The 21,607-nt window shown below is 46.1% G+C and overlaps 1 protein-coding gene across 1 annotated transcript in view; it reads left to right on the top strand.

Annotated features, from left to right (window-relative positions):
- The first annotated feature begins 3,880 nt into the window (after positions 1 to 3,880).
- Positions 3,881 to 21,607, top strand: part of sobpa (sine oculis binding protein homolog (Drosophila) a) — a 33,236-nt gene continuing 15,509 nt past the window's right edge. The window contains exons 1-5 of the mRNA XM_076169188.1: positions 3,881 to 3,976; positions 14,263 to 14,383; positions 14,667 to 14,876; positions 18,977 to 19,128; positions 20,356 to 20,379. Of these exons, the coding sequence (XP_076025303.1) occupies positions 3,881 to 3,976; positions 14,263 to 14,383; positions 14,667 to 14,876; positions 18,977 to 19,128; positions 20,356 to 20,379 (603 nt within the window). The remainder of the gene's footprint in view (positions 3,977 to 14,262; positions 14,384 to 14,666; positions 14,877 to 18,976; positions 19,129 to 20,355; positions 20,380 to 21,607) is intronic.

Genomic DNA, 21,607 nt, shown 5'->3' with positions numbered 1-21,607 from the left:
TCATTTGTATAATATTATATATATGAAGTCTTAAGTATATTCTATAGCACCTGCTGTACCTATGTTACATTGCAGGAAACCCCATAGTGTTTTCTTATTTATTTAATATTTAATGCAGCTGTTCCACCAAGTTTCATCAGAGCAGGTGCAAACATGATGACTTCATTAATCCTGTGACAAACTAACTGGTAATGTGGTTCAGAACAGGTGAACACCTAAGCTCCTGAAAATGACTTTTTACATCATCGAGTTATAAAGATAATAAGAAATTAATTGGCTTCATTGACAATAATGGCTGTTTCTCTCATGAGGGCCAAAATCAAACATCACTGACCAGCTTTTATGACACAGAGCCTGGCAGGTCTGTGAGCGAGACGTCTTTATACCATTCAGACATCAACAGACATCCCAGGAGTGAGGAGTGAGTTTCTCTCAATGAGTTGATGTGTTACTGAGCCTCTACGCCTCTGTGATATCAACGTCCAGCTGCTTCACATTTGCACTTTTATTTTAGCATTCTCAAAGCCCCAGAGTAAGAGCAGCGCTGAAATGTGCTCTGTTGTGATGTTTGATCATTAATTTTAAGAACGGTGGTTAGGGTTTTATTCCATGGTTAATGAATTGCCAGTGACACTCTGACAGCTATTTGGCAGGAAATCACAGCTTTCCTACAAAGTGAGCTTCCTGTAAATCAAAACTATGCACAGTGAGGATTTACTGAGCTGTGCAGCAAACGTCCCTTAGCTGCCCTGAATAAACATCACGCTTTTATTGCAAATTATTTGAATTCCATCTAATTCATAGACTTGTAATTGCATCGTAAAGATGCATAAGCAGATTCAGACTGACAGTAAAGGAAAAAACAGTATTGGACAAGAAAAAGAGTATAGAGATATTAATCTAATCCAAAATGTGGCACATATAAGGCAGAATGAGAAACCAGAGACTGGAAACCAAGTTGCATGCTAAGAGACAGATGACAGAAGACAGAAGAAGGGACAGACAAAGGTCCATACCAACAGACAGACAGGCAGGCAGGGAAGCCAGAGGAGAGGAACAGGTGAGGGACACTCAGGGCTGACAGCTGCTGGACAGGTGGAGAATCACAGGGTCTGCAACCAATATAAGATGGGTTTTTGTGTGTACTTTAACGTCACCAATGTCCCCGGTTACTCTGTTCACATTAAGAGCAACTTCATGTTTAACTTTCACCAGCGTTACAGATCAATTTACCATCACAAGCTGTTCAATCATTAGATAACTACAGCAAAAACAATCCAGCAAACGTGGAGGAACAGATGAAAGGCCCATCCTAGTGTGTGTGTGTGTGTGTGTGTGTGTGTGTGTGTGTGTGTGTGTGTGTGTGTGTGTGTGTGTGTGTGTGTGTGTGTGTGTGTGTGTGTGTGTGTGCGCGTGTGTGCGTGTGCGTGTGCTGTTTGTAAGTGCTGTTCCACTGCAGTCATCTCCCCCTGACCCTGCATCACGGTTCACAGCTCCTTTCCCTGATTTTTCCAGCTGAAATGGGTGTCACTATGTGGACGCTCTCTCCAGCTTTCCACCTGCCAACTCATTGTAATTCCACAGAAAGTAAGAGGGCAGCTTGCTCATGCAGGTGAAATCATCCCCAAAGCACCAAAACCCATCTGTTAAGGCCTTTAGCTCTGTATCATACATCAGCTGAGACACCGTTTAGAATTTCATGAATGTAGATAAATATATAAATAATTTAACATGATATCTGCATATATATGTCAAAACATTATTATAAGCAATGTGAAGATACAGTAAGTCCATGTTCATAAATATTGTCCTGTCCGATATTATGGGAAAGAGCAGTTTGAGGATTGATTTTCCTATGAGCTGGTGGACTGCAGGCTCCCAGGCTTTAAAAGTGTGAAAAAGTGAAACTGCAGATAATCAGTCTTGGCGGTGGAATGGACAGAATGCATAAATACGGCAGCATGCTGCTCCGACTGCAGCTCTTTCTGTCCTATCAGTTTTTCCGGGAGTCTTGGAACGCACGGCTCACGTTCCTGTGATCCTGGGATGGAATCTAGCTCGCAATGGGACTTTGTTTTTGTTTTGTTTCTCCGGTCAATATTCCATGTGCAATAATTGCAAAATTGCATTGTGGGATCCCAGCAATCAATGGGATACAGAACAGATAATGATGCAATAGTCTGCAGTAGTTGTAAAAAACAAATTAAGTAAAGAACCAGAAGGAAAAGTGAGATGTTTGTCTGGCTGCTCTGTGCATGTTGGTAACTGCACTGTTTTGAAACATCTAGATGAGAATATCAGGTCAATAATGTTTACATAAAGGTTTCTCAGCACTCTGTCATCGTTTATTATGAGGCAAAGCCACATTTTATTCAGCAGGAATACAGGTGAGGCTCTCTCTCTGATGTCTCGGTGTGGGTCTGTACATGCTGTCTCTGTCGTGAGAGAGTCTCACCTCTTTTCTTCTGGCTGCACTTTGAAGTTTCTCAGCTGTCTGATTTATGCACCTGCTCAAGGTCCTCCATTTGGTTTCTTCTTTCAAGAAAAATGCTTTTCATCACAGAGGGTGTTTCTTCATAATGAAGCAATGGGTTTGTCATTGACCTTCTCCAAGTGTGTGTGAGCGGAGCTGCCAGACGTGTGCACTCTGACTCTGGAGTGAGCCGAGGGAGTCTGTAACATGTCTTAATGCTATCCAGTAGCAGGTTCAACCCAGGCCATCAAACTGCTCCATGGACTTCACCTGTCACCACGGTAACACAGCCCACCCAGACCGCAGAACATCATCTCACCACAACAAACAACAAACAACCCCATAGAAGTCACTTTCCTGCATTCTACTATGTTCTGTTGGGTTAACTGTGGGAAATCTCATCGTTCATTATCCTTCCGTGTTAACTTGAATTTGTCGTCAGCCTAACTCCATGTTTACTGTACATGCTACATAGAGGCACTTCTTCATATAGACCAAGCTCACATGTGACGTCTCAAAGGGCTTCACAGGCCCACACAAGGTTCCAGGTCTGTGAAAGAGAAGAAAAGCTCCCAAAAGTACCTTAATGTGTAAGGAGGGAAATGGAGAAAACTATGGAGAGAAGATTCAGACTAACATTCGGTCTCCCTGAACAGCCAGTTGAGCAGAAGGAGCCGTAGGTGGGAACAGAAACAAATTACAAAGAGACAGAAGAGATGCAGTAATACAGGAGTACATAAATAAATACAACACGATATAAACAGTAAACACAGCAGCTCAGGTCCAGTGAGGGGGAGAGAGGGGGAGGGGGGGGCTATGGGGGGATCTATGGCTTCTATCTATCTATTGTGTTTATTTTGCATTGAAAAGCTTGCTGTAATTTGCCCTCCTGTCAGACGCTGCGTGTTCGTGCATTAGTCAGAGATGAAACGAGGACAGACTTTCTGACCGGACCGGACCGAACCGGACCGGACCAGCAGCACCAGCAGGTCCACGCACAGACCGCGGGCACCTGTTTGCTGCTCGCTAAGTGGATGCGCCCGCCGCTGTGATTGCGCTCCGCGGGGAAGCATAAGGAGCCCACCAGCACCTCTGATCACCGGCGCGTCATATCATGTTTCTGCGGACGCCCCTCCCCCTGTCTCGTTTTTTCCCCTCACTCAACCTCTCCTTTGACTCACAGAGGCGGCTCACCACTGGCACACGCACCGTGGAGGATCCGGGCAGGAGATGGCTCCCTCGGCCGTGCACCGCAAGCCCTCGGCGGCGTCGCCAGCAGCGTCACACGGGCCGCTGAGAAGCTGCAAGACCCCCGCCGCCGTCTGGCGACTGTAAACAGCTGCTCCTGCCTCTCACCCCCGCTCCCCTCCGCACCGCAAATATTGACAGAAGTATCAGAGAGAAAACATGGCAGAGATGGAAAAAGAGGGCAGACCTCCGGAAAATAAAAGAAGCAGAAAACCAGCGCACCCGGTGAAAAGGGAAATAAATGAAGAGATGAAGGTAAAGCGGCTCTGAGCCCAGCTGCATGTGATTACGCGTGGTTGGGTTGTGGAAGCATGCGTGTGTGTTTAAGCACGAACCAGCGGACCTAAAGGAAACACTCACCAGATATCGGCTGCGTGATTGGCAAACTTTGATTTATTATTGCGATCGTTTCGTTCGATTTTCATTCGATTTTCTTTTTTCCCACCCAAGTTCTATTGTCACATTCCAGCTGAACGCTCCGGTCTCTGTGCCAGTCTCGCTCCCTGCCAGTGCCGCCTTGCACAATGGCTGCGGCAGCCATTCATCGCCGTACTATTGTACTAGTAAGTTTTAATCAATGAAAAAATAAAGTGCGCGTTCGCGTGGGGCAGTTATGATTTAGTCGTGCGTGTGCGCGCTCACCGGGAGTTAATGGAAAATCCGGTGCGTCCGTGAAGGCGTCAACAGCGCCTCTACTATTACTATTAATACTGTTACACGCACCGCGGCCAGTGTGCATAATGAGTGCAAATCAATGGGGAAACACTCGCCTATCCGCGCTTTCGCTGCGCTTTGCGGCTCCCTGTGGACTGCGTGGGTTTATCTGAGGCGTGTGTGTGCGTGTGTGTGTGCGTGTGTGTGTTTATCTGTGTGTTGCCCAGCTGCCCAGAGGCGTGTGATCCAGATGTGCGTCTGTGAGCTTTTTTTACGCACTCGACAAGAGCACATTGTCTCCCGCGGGTCGCCTGCACGATTCCACAATATTCCAGCACACGTTGTTTCTATCCGTGGTTTTGCTCGGTGCACATTGTGATATATGAGCCTTGAGCTCCGTGGAGAAAGAAAAGTGTCCCTGGTATATGTGTGTGTGTGTGTGTGCGCGTGTGTGTGTGTGTTCGCTTTGTCTGCATGTCTTCATTGTTTGTACACATTTGGCCGGATGGACCGGAGCGTCTCTCTGGATGTGCAGGTGATCCCGCAGAGCATCGCGGTGTGTAAACGCTCATTAGGAGCTCAGACGAGGATTCCGGGTTTGGAGCTCGAGTCCTGAAACAACCCTGGAATAAAAAAAAAAAAAAGCTTTTTGTGTTCAGAGCCCCGCAAAATCCCAGCTGCGTTTATTTGTCATCGCTCTGCTGTGGGACTGTAAAAGTCCACAAATATTCATGAGCTCTTTATTGATACAGTCGAGACGCTTTGCTGCTGGATTCAGCTTTTATTATCTCCATAAAGCAATAATAATAAAAAACAAGGGAACACATTTGCGCGGTAATCCACGTAGAGACATTTTCAATCATATTTGATTAAAAAACAATTTATCTGAAGTCTTTTCATTTGATTGTTCCACACAGACAGACGGAGGAGATTTAGATGAATTCATTCTTAGGTGTGCTTGCTTGGGAACAAATCCCTCTGGAGGAAGGGAAGCCGGTTCAGCCAGGTGCCAGGGCAGAAAATACAAATGAAATATACAATTAAAGGATATATATTTATCTCTTTCTCTCTGTCAGCTCGGTGTAAGCTGTTAGCTGTGAGTCCTGTCGACAGAGAGACGGCTGACAGGGATGCAGGGGGGTGGGAGCAGCAGAGTGGGAGGTGGGGGTCTCATCCCTCCACTGGCTCGGCTGCTGCTGCTGCTGCTGCTGCTGCTGCTGCTCAGACACTGGGATTGTGTTTGGAGGAAATCTGTGATTCCTCCTGAGGTTACTAATTGATTTATTTTCAGTTTGATTGTTAAAACTGGTTGGTTGAAGCCTCATTTGGAGACGGCACGGGAACGGCACGCAGACATTTAACACGAGGAGAGATTTGATTTAGATTTATTATTTTTAACAATGTCTTAAATAGAAAAATTCACCACTTTGACCCCAATTTTTTTATTCCATTAGATCACAAAGTGTGCTTTGATTTTGTCACACTGATTGAATAATTCGGTCATGCCAGGCATCATTTAGAATTGAATAGAAGTTGTTTGGATGTTTAGGTCAGAAATAATCATTTAGTTTGACAGTGACGCGTTGATGAAGATGGAAAACAGAGACTTCAGTCAAACGGCTCTAAATCTGCCCGAGCTGTGTTTGTAACTACACCAGTGCAGCTGTGTGTCGCTCTGATTTAGCTCCTATGTGCTGGATATTTGGCATATTTAGAAATGGAAATCCAAAACTGTATAAACATAAAAACAGTTCAGCTCCTGTGCCTCCGTCCATGTGGTAACAGTGACAGAAGACCTTAAAAGGCAACACAATTTTATTATTATGTCATTACACAACAGCAAATTCCATCTCCCGCACACTGGCACACACACGCACGCACACACACACACACACACACCCCCCGAGTCACTCTCACACTGTCAGAAAGCTGTCAGAACATCTATAGATTTAGTTTGATAGAGATCCTGCTGAAAGAAGGAGCACAGAAAGCAGCAAAGCTTCTCTCTCTCCTTACCTCCATTTCTAATCTGAACATGAAAGTGAGTTATTAGCTGGAATCACTTCTTCAAAAAATACGGATGAATGTTTTTGATATGGCATAAAATCCAAAAAGTGAATAGAAATGCAAAGGAAAATCTGATCCTAATATTATGATCTGTACAACTGTGGTGCAGTTAATGAACATTGTGCCATGGCTGCATGGTGGTAACCATGGTGGTAACCTCCCCCAGAGCAATAAGTGCACTATGGGATGTTTAATGGAGCCATTCTCTGAAGAAATCCCTCAGAAATTCCTATTCCAGGTGTTTAGAACAAGAGGCGACAGAGACAGTTTGTTCTTTAAAATGTCTCTCTGCTCCACTTCTTTGGATCCTGTCATCTCACTCAGACCAGTGCTGGAGGAAAACACACACACACACACACACACACACACACACACACACACACACACACACACACACACACACACACACACACACACACACAGACACAGACACACAATGTGCCCTTGTGAGGGATCATACGCCTCTGAAAAACCAAACAGTCTGACAGTGTTTCCTTCATCTGGCTGCTTAATGTGTGCCACGGTAAAATAAGCCCCGGTGAGTAATCAAGGAGAAGGAGGAGTGGGCACAGGAGAGGCTGGAAAGCAGGGTAAGAAACAGGGGAGAAAGGAATGTATACAGCAATAGGCCGGCTAAGCTCTAAAAACTGTAACCCGAGTGTCTCTGCTGGATCAGATATCAAGGAAAGTAGAGGGAAATGAAAGCAGAGGAGAGGGAGAGACGGGAGAGGGAGAGGAGGAGAGGGAGCAGGCGGGTGAGCGAGCAAGGGAGTGGAAAAGTGGAGAAGGAGCAGGAGGAGGGATTGGCGAAAGGAAACTTGGCGCGTGGATTCGGGAATTTTATCACGGTGTACTGTGACCTGCTCTGGTTTCTGCCCACAAGGTCTCCAGTTCCCAGCATCATCATTACCACAAAACCCTACTGGCCGTGTCTGGGTCTCACTGGAGGGAAACAAGGACGGGGACTGTGTGTGAATCCATCAGTGAACCAGGGTGTCTCCATGTCTTTGCCTTATCTGCTGGGTTATGCTGAAAATATGGGCAGAAAGTGTCACTGAAGGCATCACGGGGTCCATCCCGCTCAGCTTAGTCCACTAGCAGAGGCTCCGCAAAGCCACCATCTCACTTTACAGCTGGTCTGACTGTTGCTTAACAGGTCCAGTATCTCTGCTTGTTACTACAGTGGTCTGTATCTCCACTAATCTGAGGGTCCCGGGTTCATGTGTGTGCCCGATGCCTTTCAGCGGCATGATTGTCTCATAGAAAGAAGGTCGGGGGCCTCAGGTCTTTCTTTCTTGGTTTGCATGTCCTCCTCTTGTTTCTGAGCGTCCTCCGGGTGCTCAGGTTTCAATCCTGGCACCAACAAAAACACATGTTAGAGGTTAATTACTCCTGCCATTGCCCCTGACCAAGGCACCAGGCTGTAAACCTGCAGGTGGGACGCAGACGCTGCAGTGTGGCTGCATGCGGCTCCTCGTCGTCAGGAGGAGTGAAATGCAGAGACGGACACCTTTCTTTGTAATTGTACAGTGACATACAGAGCTTCTTCTTCTTCTTCTATGGTGTATCACCTGGCCCAAGCGGGGCGGTGTCAGAGCTGAAGGGAGGATTAACCTTGATTGTAAATAAGAGCGATGAAGGGCAGCTCGCTCTACATGGAGCCTGTTTGCTCTTCACCACATGCAGCATCTGCTTTGACAGGCTAAATTGTTATTCAAATGAGACGGCATCAGATGTCTTCAGCAGAGGAGACGTCTGGTGCTTTCACAGGGGCCGGAGACGGTTCAAAGACTGGGACGGGACGCATGTCACACAACCGGCAATGTGGCTCCATGCTGGGATTTTTGACGGATCAGAAAAGTGAGTAGATGGAAAGCCAGAGCTAAAATTGTCACGAACCAAACGTCATTTTGTTGTTGTGATTGTGTTGCTAGAGGAAAGGTCAGAAGGTCACCAGGGAACACGACGCACAGTATTTCATTTAAATCGGTCCATTTGTTTGCTGAGGGTTTGTTAAGGGGAGAGATTTTGCCTTAGTGGTGCTGCTGGAATAAAGGCCAGAGATCCGAATCTTCCTCTGGGGACGGAGGGGAAACAGAACACAGAGGAGGAGATTTTTGTATTTTTGTTTTGCTGTGTAGCTTCAGCCTGACAGTGTTCAGCTGACATCTATGCTGCGGGACGAATAAAGACGACAGTAGATCATCCAAACAGCTATACGTCCTGCGTCCCATATATAGTGGCGACATCTGTAGCTGTCACTGTTGCTCCAACGCGTCTCCCTCCAAGCTCACCCGCAGCCAAGTCGGTGCGGCGGCTTTGATGAGCCGCCAGCCGGGATTAGATTCCGCTCTTAATAACACTCCCACTTTCTCAAAGTAGTAGGGTGACACAGAGGACAGGATGGTAGGAAGGAAAGGAGAGGAGAGAGACACAGAGATGCTTCTTTACCTCCGCCATGTGCTTGTTTTACAGCCACTTCCGCTGCGTGACGGTCCAACATTTTGGTTGAAAAGGAGGATTTTCTCAGCTGTGATTGTTTTTTTTCCAGCCCTGTGATTGAGCTGATTGCTGCAGTTGTACTTGCCAGTGGCAGCTCTTTGATTCTGACAGTTTATTGTTCTGAATTATTGTCGCTCATAAAAGACCGACTAAACTGTTTGTAGCTTCTCAGCTTAGACATCCTTTCTGTCAGGTTCTTTTCAGGACGGTGTGGGGGAAGGAGCTCATCTCTGCATGCAGACAGGTCACTGTGACACGCAGAGGCTCCTCTTTACATGACCTGCATCTGAAAGGAGAGGATCAGGGGGGGAAACAGGGAGTTCAGACAGATTCCACACAGAAAGGAAAGGAATCAAACCTGGGACCTCCTTACTGTGGATGCAAGCTTGTGCCGTTTCCATAGGCGACCACACTGAAACCACTTCCTTCATTATCTAGAGGAGGATGAGAGGACATTTGTCTCACTGTGAATAGAATGAAGGCTTCACTGAGCTGCAAATAAGGTTCAGAAACACTCTTGCACCTTCTGATAAAAGGAAACTCCGCCCCCCTACTGGCCTGGGGTTAATATTACACTTGCTTATACTGTGGTGTCACACACAGGGACACACACAGTGGCCGTTTGGAACCTGGAACCCTCAGCCCTGAGTGTATCTTAGAATTTGTTGCCAAAATTGCGAAGCGCTACTGTGCATCATGGGTCTCAAACTGTGCGCCATGGAAGATTCAGAGTCAATTGTTTTCGGTCCAGTGGAAGCCTTCATCAGGCGAATCCACTGTCAGTCACTGGAAACCAGCAGACGGTGTTGACGGTGCTTTGACTTCACCTGTCAGCGGCTTGAATCCTGAATACCTTTGTGCCACTTTTGCCCATTGTCAACACAGCCAGTGATATTTCATAGCACGGATCAATATCTCCTGTCATTCTTGATTAATAATGCCTTCGCAGCATTTAGAGGAAGCCCTTCCACTAAGTGTAGCAATTTCCCTTCTGCACAGAATAGCAGAAACTGTATGAACCAAGCAAAACTGAGACAAAACCGATGGCGGAGCAGCACTACGACTCCGAGATACAAATACAACACATCATGAATTTCTCTCTGAAACGCTTGAGAATTGCGCAAATGTGCTGATGAAGCAAGACAAAATCTGCCTCTGTCACGCCTATACCGTGCCATAGTGTCTCAAATATGCAAAGAGATACTTCTGCCTCAGTCTAAAGTGGAGGAGTGTTTCTGCGTGCGTGGGTTCACTTCTTCTTGTGTTTCTTTTACTATAAAACGACTGTAAGCAATATCCAAACTGTGCATTGTGTTGATGTTCCGTTAATTAAAAGTGGTACCAAGTAATTAAATCGGTGGACCAACCTGTTCTACGCTAGGCTGCGAAAACGTTTGAGGCTCATTGCCAAATGACAACGAGGCCTCATTGTGTGTATGATGAGCTTAGCAAGGCCAGACGCTTGTATCAATGACAGCCATTGAATCCATTCATGCTTCGCGATAGGAATGCTGGAGTAGCTTTTAGAGGCTTCTCCCCGTGTGAAGCACAGGGATCCAACAGGGATCCAACAGGGTCCGTTCAGAGGCCCGACGGAGCGGCTGAGTGACAGGTGTCAGCCGCTAAAGGGAACGTGATGTCGGTGACCTCGTCTGGATGTGAATGACCTGAGAATCCTGATGTTTCTGTGTCATATTAAACGTTCCAGAGGTGTAAGATGGAAAAGCATTAGAGTGTAAACACATCAGGCGTTACCATGGCTGCGCTCTGTTTAAACCTGCTCACCTAACTTGACCCTCTCAGTTTTCATCTCTTTCCAAATATGAACCAAAAAAAAAGTAGCGTCAGCCAAAACCTGTCTGTCCTTTGATGATGACATCATGTGTGGTGTAGTGGAGTGTTTCTGACAGCGAAGGAAAGAGCAATAGAAAGAGCGTACAGTGCTACCAGCGGCTCTATTCTACTCACTTCTATATCTGCACACACTCCACAGAACTACAACACAGAAGCTTATCGCATTTCCTCTAACTTTAAAAGTCTCTGATCCCTTTTGTTGGTGTGATGCATCAGCGGCTGGCCTAGTTGATAAACGTGTGGTGTGTGCGTGTGCGTGTGTGTGTGTGTGTGTGTGTGTGTGGTGTAAAATGTCTAATGAACTGTGACATGCTCTTAGTGTGTTTGCATCAATGATCCGTTTCCTTCATTGATGGGTTGTTGTGTTTAGTAGTGTAGAGTAGTGAAGGAGATAAGAGGATGTGACGTGGCTCAGGTTAGATGAGGTCATCAGCTGAGCCGCGAGCTTCCACACTTTCCCCTCAGCGTCTGTTACTCAGTATGTTTACATCCACTCAGTATTCACAGCATTTGTTCTTACTGCCATTAAAGGCTGAAGCTGCATACATGCATGCAATCAATAATATTCTACTGAGTCCTCTTGATACACACTCGGATTCATGTTTACATGCTGATTTCAATCAAATTCATATGTATGCATTCATTGCCTTAAGCGCGGTATAACAGAACATCTAAAGTGCATGTAAACACGCCGGCTGCGTGCGTGTGAAATGTGTGTTAACGTTTAGCAGTTGAGTCTGCATCTGCCCCGGGGTGTGTATGTGTGTATGTGTGTATGTGCTCGGTGGCTCGGTATCTCTCCAGCACCATCGCGACTCCAACACATCAACAGGAAATCTTTGTAATTGACATTTAACTGCTTGGAGAGCGACTGGCAGCTGCTGCTGCAGTATGATAATGAATTGAATAAAGTGGGGACAGTCAACTGGATGCTGAGCGAAACCCACCAATGGCAAGACAAGGTGGGTGATCACCGTGGCAACTTACAGTACACTGCTCCGTGGCGTGTTTGTCCTTGCGAGGCTGTAATAGGATTGTACAAGCTGCTGTTGTGCTGTAATTGACAGGCTCGGCCCTTACCTAATGCTAGATTAGTCCAAATTTAGTTTTGCAGGGTGAGCCTCATTTTTCACACAGGGCCTCTGTAATTGCTCCAGTGTGAGCCGGTCAAATTGGTTAAAACTGTAATTCATTGTAATCTTTTAGCTTTAAAGGCAACTAAATGTCAAAGCATTTAGCATAGTTTAGGGTTCAGTGACGAGACGCGGCTGCAGAGGAGAGGTGTGTCTGTGATGGAGGCCGTGTGCGTTCAGGAGGAGGGTTTTGTGTTACAGAGGCGCAGAAGGAAAATACGTATATGTTTCATTTAGACATAGACAGCCACTTCAAGTGCAGAACTTCAGGCTTTTGCTGCCTTGCTCTAAGGCACGTTGGCAGTATAGCTAGTGTAATAGCATCGAGCCACCTGGTTTCCACTCTGTTACCCGGGAGGTGGAGTCCCATTACTGAGCTGGATGGTTTGTCGGAGCACAGCGACCCCGTCACCTCGTCTGGGTGTGTTGGTACACTGCAGACCCACCGCCATGTTTACATTGAATTTGGGGCCATTTGGGGCACAGATGTGTTCACTGAGGGGCGACTTTGAGACTTTTGCTTCTGCCAAAGGACAGAAAAGCATCAAGACTGAAAAAACTACATGAATGCATTTTGGGTGTTCCTTCTGTTTGACCGCAAAAATACAGGAGGAGGAAAAAGAGATCACGAGGTCACGACGAATCAGAGTGAACAGAACCGCAGCAGTATTAAAATGAAATGAAACAACTTTAGCTTTGCGCTCATTCATTAGTTTTGCACGTATTTCAGAGTTCAATGAGATCCTGCATCGCACGATTATGGATTATAGGAGGACCTCGTAACCCAACAGCACATTGCTCATAGGCACTGGGATAAAGGCTCTCTCTCTTTCTCTCTCTCTCTCTCTCTCTCCCTCTCCCTCTCCCTCTCCCTCTCGCTCTCCCTCTCCCGTGTCTTTACTGCATTGCCGTAATTAGGCCTGTGACTGGGGTCTGGGCTCATTCATATCTTGAACAATAACTAGTAAAGATTAATTTCAGGCCCCTTGACGACAGCTGTGACACAATAAATAACTATAACCTTGGCACATTCTCGGGCGCCCGTCCAGCTCCGACTCCCCCCCTCTAAACACACACACACACACGCACTTTCTCCCCTCTAAGTTTTGCTCCCTGTGTGATTTTGGACCAGACATGCAGTAAAAACATCAATAGTGGCATCAGTCAGATCCTTGTCTGTGCTGTTATGGCATCTTTACTGTATTGTGTTAACTTCCCCATGCTGCATGTGCTGAGATAGAGGTTCCTGCTGGCTTTGTTACCCTGAGATAAGATCCTCCTCTTTATTGTGCTGTGATAAGGGCTGCGAGTTGGGCTGGATGCACTGGAGCTTTCTGACAGGATTTAGCCCCAATTAGATTGTTCTGAACTTTTGAAGAGGACCTGGGAGAGAAACACACATCCTACTGTGTGTGTGTGTGTGTGTGTCTGTGTGAATGAACGTCCATGGGGCAGCGAGTGGAGTTCTCTGCAGATCACAAAGCAAATGTTACTTTCTTTAGCTACATTTAGATGTAATACCTGTCAGTTAAACCCATGTTAACTTATTGATGACCTCACTTAGGAGGGGGATTTGATCTCAGAGTTTCTCCCTTTGTCATTTTCCACTGCAGTATTTGGGATAGAGAGACTCACAACCTCAACCTGTGGATGTTACTGTGTGTGTGTGTGTGTGTGTGTGTAGTTCAAGACAAGTAGTTCACACTTGGCCTAGAGTGTGAACGTCTGCACAACCCTAAAGGCCTCAAAAAGCTTCTTCAGACGGGTGGAGACCCTTTCCCCCAGGCAAGGAGGTGATTGGCTGCCTGTGGCGAGGTGTGAACTGTGTGAAGGGCTGATGTGAGACGTGAGCTGAACTGAAGATGTGTACTTTGAGATCCATTCCAACAGTTTGTGGTTGTGTAGCGATTACAAAAATCACACAGAGGACACATGAGTAAACATGTGATGAAGAGCACGGCGTTCTTAAGCAGAAGGTCCAGCTGCCCTGAAGGACGACGGCTCCATTTGTCCTTGGTTGGATTCGTTTGGACAGATTTGAATGATTCCCAACAATCAGCAATTGCACTTGGATGCAGACCAAAACCAATTCTGAACCAACACCTGTGTAATCTGTCACGCTGAAGGGTTAACAGGAAGTCGCCTGCACCCTCAATTACCCAGAACAAATCAGACTCATGCTGTTTGTAATATATGGAGCGTATCAAATGCATTCACAGGGGGAGGTTCAGCCTCTTCCTCATGACTGTGACCTGTGACCTGTTGTTTAGGACTGAATGAGTTGTTTGTATCGTTTCCTGTTTTCCTGAGCAGTCGTTGTTTGTGTTTCAGAGTTTTGCAGAGAACACCATGAACGAGCTGCTGGGCTGGTACGGCTACGACAAGGTGGAGCTCAGAGACTCGGACAACCTGGAGATCGGGGAGACGCCGCAGCACATCTCTGTTCTCAAAGGTACGGAGCTGTAACATGACCTGTCACCTGCAGCTAATTCACAGTGCAGCATGTGAGAGACAGACAGGCTCAGTGCATGACTGTGTGTGCTGGAGTCACTCGGACGAGGTCGTTGAACTTTTTACACTGCTGGTGATCAGTCAGATACTTTTCTCTCGTCTTTATGACATCTTGTGTTTCTGCAGGAATCCACCGCCGCCGCCGCCGCCGCCGCCGCCGCCGCCGCCGCCGCAGCCTATCAGCTGCTCAGTAACACTTTCTCACTCCGTTTCTTCCCATCTAGAAAACTCGTTGCCAAAAATCCCAGCATCAACAGAAAGCATGGAAGGCTCCCCGGATCGAGCCAACAGCTCCCAGTCCATGCCAGCCTCCAGGAACGGCCTCGCCGAGCCGTCCACCACGCCCTCCACATCCACCCCCGGCAACAAGGAACACGGCAACCTGCCCATCATCGTCCCCATGATCCCCCCGCCGCTGATCAAGCCTCCTGCAGGTGAGCGCTGGAAGGAGCATTTACAGATTCAAAACATCCAAAGATGTCCTTGACAAAACCAAACAAAACCCCGACTCACCGCTCTGCCAAACCTCAGCTGTTGTGAGCTCATTGGTTTGTGTGTTTTGCATATGGCTGCAGTTTAAATTGCCAAAATGATGAAGGTCATTTTCAGCAGTGATTTATTCAGTCCAGCGCTGATTGCTCATGTTTGTGCTGAAATATTCGAGCACACAGACACACATTTTGTAATTTGGTCAATCAGGATAAGCGGCTCAAATACATTTAGACCGTTCTTGAGGCTGAAACTTTATAAGAAATGCAGAACTTAAGCCTGAAATAAAAGATGCAATGCAGAAACTTAGTGAGAGCCTTCAGATCAGGTGGCTAATGAGCAGATACCTGCTGTACACCTTGTGTCCCTCCACCTGCCCGAGTGTCAGCGGAGCCCCGCCGTCTCTCTGAGGAGACGTCCACGTGTCCCTGCCCAGACACGGGGCTTCATTATCCCCTGCGTCTGCTGCGGCACAGGAGGTCGGTGCGCTCCGGCGGAGGGAGCGAGCAGGCGAGCGAGCTGCCTTGGCATCGCCCGAGAGGAGTCCCCACTGGCCCTGCCTAGGCGGGGAAACAGATGGTGTGGTCCCACTACAAGCCCCACGCCAACCCACCACCCGGCTGACACCCCCCCCTCCTCCCCCCGCCGGCTCGCATCCCCCTCTCTCCCGCTGAATTATTCATGCACGCCGCAAAATCCGACAAAGGACCTTTTGAGGTGCAGGTACGGCAGATGATGGCGGCGTTTAGCATGGAAGCTGCATAATTACGGGAGTGTTTTCCTCTCATGCAGATGTGAGTGTTTTGAGTTTGGAGCGCGTAATGAGGTGCCAGGATGTGGCAGAGCAACAACAACTCTGCAGGAGAATGTGTGGTGATATTGTGAAAGATGTCATGATTCCCGTGTTGGCCCGCGATCCCTATTGGTTACACTGATGTTACATACAAGCAGCGAGCCGAGCGGAGCGGAGCGGCGGGCCTGGCTAAACATTTACTCTGGGTTATTAAAAAACACTCCAGACGGTGAGACACAAAAACAGGAGGAGAGACTACAGGAATGAGAGCGAGCGGCAGAGAGATAAAATATGCATGTTGGCTGGGCCGTGCTGCCTTTAGGCCCCCGGAGAGTTCTTCTTTTAATTGTGATTTAATCTTTACTTAAATCTGATGGCCCCCGGATCCATTAAGCTTAACAAGAGGTGAAAAGCCTGGCCGCCACGCGATAAGGAGGTGAGCGGGGGTGAAAGACTAATGGGCCTGCGTTTTCTCACCCTCACACCCCCGTCGTCATAATGTGATAATTGGGAGATACTGGGGGGGGAAACCGGGAAGGATCTCGCTCACGGTGAACCGGAGCTGCACTAAAAGCCAGACAGTCGCACTTCAGCACGGCGGCGATGTTTGAAAGTCGCCCAAGGTCCCGTCAAATCAGTCGCTGCCAATAAATTACCGGCCGTGCAGTAACTCTGCCGCCGGTCGCTTGTTAAGTCAAGATTTCATTATTAATAGGACTAAATTATCTCTCTTCTTCTAAGCAAAACTTATTAAAAATGTTTGATTCACAGGATGCACTGACACACACACACACACACACATTCATTAATAACCTGGTGAACTCTTCCTCTTCATATTTAAGACACAAACCTCCACCTGTTTGTAACTTTGCCTTTTTTTTCACGTTAACACTTAATTCATTAATAACTCAGATCCATCTGTGATCATGTGATCTGCCTGCAGCATGAGTTTGAGTTTTGAGATTTGAAGCATTCAGGCGTCATTGTTTATAAAATTACAGGGTCAAAAAAACATTATTTAAAAAACTCCTTCCAGTCAGACATTAATAAAGCACACAGAATAATAATAATAATAATAATTGTTATTATTATTATATTATGTGAGCAATGTTGTTTAGCCAAAAACTTTGTATATTATTAAATTTATATATATTTTTTTCTTAATTGAATTATGTAAATATATATACATTTCTTCCAAGCAAGAGCTACCACTGTCATTAGTTTCTAGTTGGTTTCCAACTTACCTAACAAATCCATGTTGTTTCCTCCCACATTTAACAAACAACTTCATTTTTCAAAGCTGTCAAAATCCTCTAATGCTGGTTTGACCTCAGATCTTGTGTTTTACATATTTAAGAATATACTGCAAAGCTCCACACTGCACTGTAACACACACAGGAAACTACACACAAAAAATGAAATATTTGTCCCCAAACAGCCACAGGAGGATCAAACTGTGGCTCCACAGGTTTTGTTTCCTCCTCCACATTAGATAAGTTATGCAGCTTGTCAAAAGTAGATATATATAGCTTAGAAATGTCTTCCCAACATGTCACTCAGCAAACACACTGACAATTTGTTTCACTTTCTTTGTGCCTCTGCTGCAGTGAACACACACACACACACACACACACACACACACACACACACACACACACACACACACACACACACACACACACACACACACAGTCACACACACACAGTCACACACGCACACACACACACTCACACACACACACACACTCACACACACACACACACACAGTCACAGCTGGACATCAGCCTGTCTCCCATAGCATCCACAGCATGAACACTCTCTCAGTGCATCCTGGTGTCCAGGTTGGGATCTGACACGGAATCTTTCACATCCGCGGCTCACCTCTTCCTCCTGCTCTCACTCCAGGCGGGACTTCATGGTGAAGCCGGTGGCGGCGGTGGCGGCGGCGGTTTCTGTGGCTTGAGTTGTAGCGGCACAGCGGCTGGGCTGAATCACTGGAGTTAATGCCTCCGGGCCCTTTCCTTCTAGTTGTTGCGTGCTTATTTATGTACTTTCCAAAGGACTTGCACTTATAATTGAATAGGTATCGGTTGTCGTCCCTAAGCATATTTAGTCAGTAATCTGAATCTGAAACACTTTAATTCTGTGTACAAGGACCGCACATGTACTTGAATCAGTCTGGGTGGCACCGGCTTACAAAGCAAAACCACATTTGGGCCGAAAAATGGGCCAAGATACACAATATACACACATACACACACATGATACACACATACATACACACACATGATACACACATACACACACATGATACACACATACACACACATGATACACCCATACATACACACACATGATACACACATACATACACACACATGATACACACATACACACACATGATACACACATACATACACACACATGATACACACATACATACACACACGATACACACATACACACACATGATACACACATACACACACATGATACACCCATACAGTACACACACATGATGCACAAATACACACACATGATACACACACATACACACATGATACACACATACACACACATGATACACACATACAGTACACACACATGATACACACATACACACACATGATACACACATGATACACACATATAGACACATACACACACATGATACACACATACACACACATGATACACACATGATACACACATATACACACATACACACATGATACACGCATACACACACATGATACACACAACCATACACATGATGCACACATACACACACGATACACACATACACACACAAACATATACACATACACACACATGATACACACATATACACACATGATACACACATACACACACACAATACACACACTCACACACAAACATATACACATACACACACACGATACAGAGATACACACATTAGGATTTCTGTGGCTTTAATAAAGAGTCAGTGACCTGAAGCTGCCTGTTTTCACCCAGTGTGCACATCAGTTTGCATGTTAAATCATTGTGGAGGTCTTAAAATGAAAATGTGTATGAAACTTCAAACTTATAATGCATGAAACTTGAAACGTACTAAGAAAACAAGTCTTGATCCACAACGGAGCCATAAACACAAACATGAATAATCCTTTACGCCCTTTCAGATGTTAGTCTTTGACATTTTCATGGCACTAAATTACAAACGGAGCCGTCTTGTAAATGTCAGCGTCTCTGGCTCTTTCCCCCTCCAGATGAAGACTCATCCAACGTGCAGATCATGTGCGCCTGGTGCCAGAAGGTCGGAGTCAAGCGCTACTCCCTGAGCATGGGGAGCGAGCTGAAGAGCTTCTGCAGCGAGAAGTGCTTCGCCGCCTGCCGCAGAGCCTATTTCAAGAGAAACAAGGTAAAGATCCTCTCAGCAACGCAGGCCCGGCGTCGCACTTGCATGATGAATCGCCTGACAAACAAATGTGGCACCATTTTGGAGGTCCAGAAGAAAACTAGAGTTTGCCATCAGTCTCTGTCAGCCAAAATGTAAATTGAAATTAAAGTTTCATCGGCTAAATTCAAGTGCATTCAAGCTCTGAACCCCTGGTAGGATAGAGACTGACTGGGACCCCTAAACCTGAACATCCACCACACTGACAACAAAACCTCTTCATCTACTGTGAAATCTCCCTAACAAATCTATTTCCTGTTTCCAGTTCTTCACGGGATCCTCTGAGGTGATGACACATGACACATACTTGATTTTTCATACATTTGAATTAGCTGAACGTTAAGAAGCCCTTTCAGACTCAGCACAGGTTTAGGAAAGGTGTCGCTGCTTTGTGACCTTTTTGTTTCTGCCGGGTAACGAGCAGAAACACTTAACGTTACACTTCACTAACCCTGAGCTCCCATCCTGCACTGGGTAGAAGGCAAGATACCAACAAAACAAATGAGGGCAGCGGTGTCAGCTCTCATTGATCACGTATATAAAAGAGAGATACCACCGCAATTTCCCCAATAACTTCACGTCCTGTTGTTGCCATGGCGCCGTTTGTTCCTCCCTTTTGAATAGGTCAGATGCTGATCCTGACTCTGGGCATTCTTGTTTACGTTATGAAGGCAAAATCCAACATAATTCTCCAAATCCCTTTGTGATATTCTAAAAGAGCGCTCAACACCAGACGAGAGCCGCTCAGGGGGGTCAAACCTCAGGCTGAGGTCGTCTGCAAAGGAACACTTTTGTTCATACAGAAAACAAATTCAAACCTCCAGCATGGCTGCCACCAACACTGCCCCCGTCACCCTGCTCCTCCTATCATCACATCCTAACAGCCTCTCCGCTGTGAGCACACACACACGCGCACACACACGCACACACACACTCTCCTGCTTTGTTACACTAAATTCTGTCTCAGGACTTCAAACAACTTAAACTCCTTTCTCAGGTTTTGCCCTGAATATAAATTGCATAATAACTCCATCTAGAAGCCATTAGCAGTAAATCAGGGCTTTTAGCAGCCAAACACCTTTATGCAATCACCTTGTGTCACCATGATCAATAAGAGGGAAGGCTGCTGTTATTAAAGTTGTCATTATGTTCTCATTAGTTAAACAGTTTCCTTTTCCTTTCGTACCCAAGCTTGGATATGTAAGGAATTACGCTGTGAGTATGGTTATGTTTTACTCTCCTGTTCGTCTGTCCCAACATAATCACTCCTTAGCCAGAATGACAAAGCGGTGCACATGCAGTTTGTCTGTTAGTGATATGATCCACTTTCCTTTGTTTACTGACACTGTTATTGACCCCACAGCATGAATCTGAACCCCCTGTCTCCTTTACTGTCCTGTTGCTCATAGTATGTTTTTCATTCTCTACTTTAACATTGTAGATGCTTCTTCTTCTTCTTCTTCTTCTTCTACTTCTTCTTCTGCTCGTGTGCTCGCTGTGCTTAATAATGAAACGGTGACGTGTGGCGTTGCAGCGATGACAGGGAGTCTCTGACATGTCCAAACCTCGCGGGAGAAGCAGTTTCAAGGGGATGCTGAGCGTCATATCCACTTTTGATCTGATCTCATTTTGATCTCCAGGCGCCACAGGGGAGTCAGAAAAGTAGAAAAAAAGGGTGTGTGACATTTCTCTCAGGCCTCATCTGCGCCCGTGTCCACCCGGCCGCTACAATACGATCTCCAGAGAAGTCTGAACGCGTTTAAACAGAGCGTGTAAATGGAGAAAGACACCGTGATTCTTATTTCAAAGCATTTTCATCGCCCGCAGTGAAGCAAAAGCCTGAACGTCTTCATGACGGCTTCCATCAAATCACCTTATAAAAGCAAAATACATCACATATAACCGTTTAATCTCTTCAATCAACCTATTAATGATCAATGTAGACAACTGAAATGATCATTGTGTTCCTGGGCGATGACTTTATTCAGCCACAAGTAATCTGTAGCTGGATTGCAGAGTAAGTCACGAAAACACATTGAGTCGCTCTCTTTATAAACTTTAGCTGCTGTGTGAAAATAAAAGACCCCGTAAGTCCCGTCTGACATTTACACAGGCAGGTAAAGATGGAGGTATTCTCCTCCTGTTCTGTCTAAACGAATGAGAGCACGTTCATGGTGGCTGCTGGACTCTGAGTGTTCTTAACAACGCTTGTGTTCGTCTGAAAACTAAGAATATATTTTCATAAATCCTGTTACTTTGAAGCATCTTTGCTGCCCCGTATTCAAACTTTTGCTCTTTGGCTTTATTAAAGATGAATGAGTTGGGAGTGAATGCAGCAGCTTGGCTCCATCTGCACCCCGGCTGAAAGCTTCTGTTTGGAAACGCAGCTCCTCCTCCTATTTTAAGCTGTAATGAGGACACATCGGGTTATGCTTTTCCTTAT

The sequence above is a fragment of the Genypterus blacodes genome, unplaced genomic scaffold (genome assembly GCF_046128005.1).
Source record: "Genypterus blacodes isolate CSIRO-AG114 ecotype Tasmania unplaced genomic scaffold, CSIRO-AGI_Gbla_v1 ptg000193l_1, whole genome shotgun sequence".
Taxonomy (NCBI): Eukaryota; Metazoa; Chordata; class Actinopteri; order Ophidiiformes; family Ophidiidae; genus Genypterus; species Genypterus blacodes.
The sequence above is the reverse complement of the archived record's forward strand: the minus strand, read 5'-3'. Positions and strand labels throughout refer to the sequence as shown.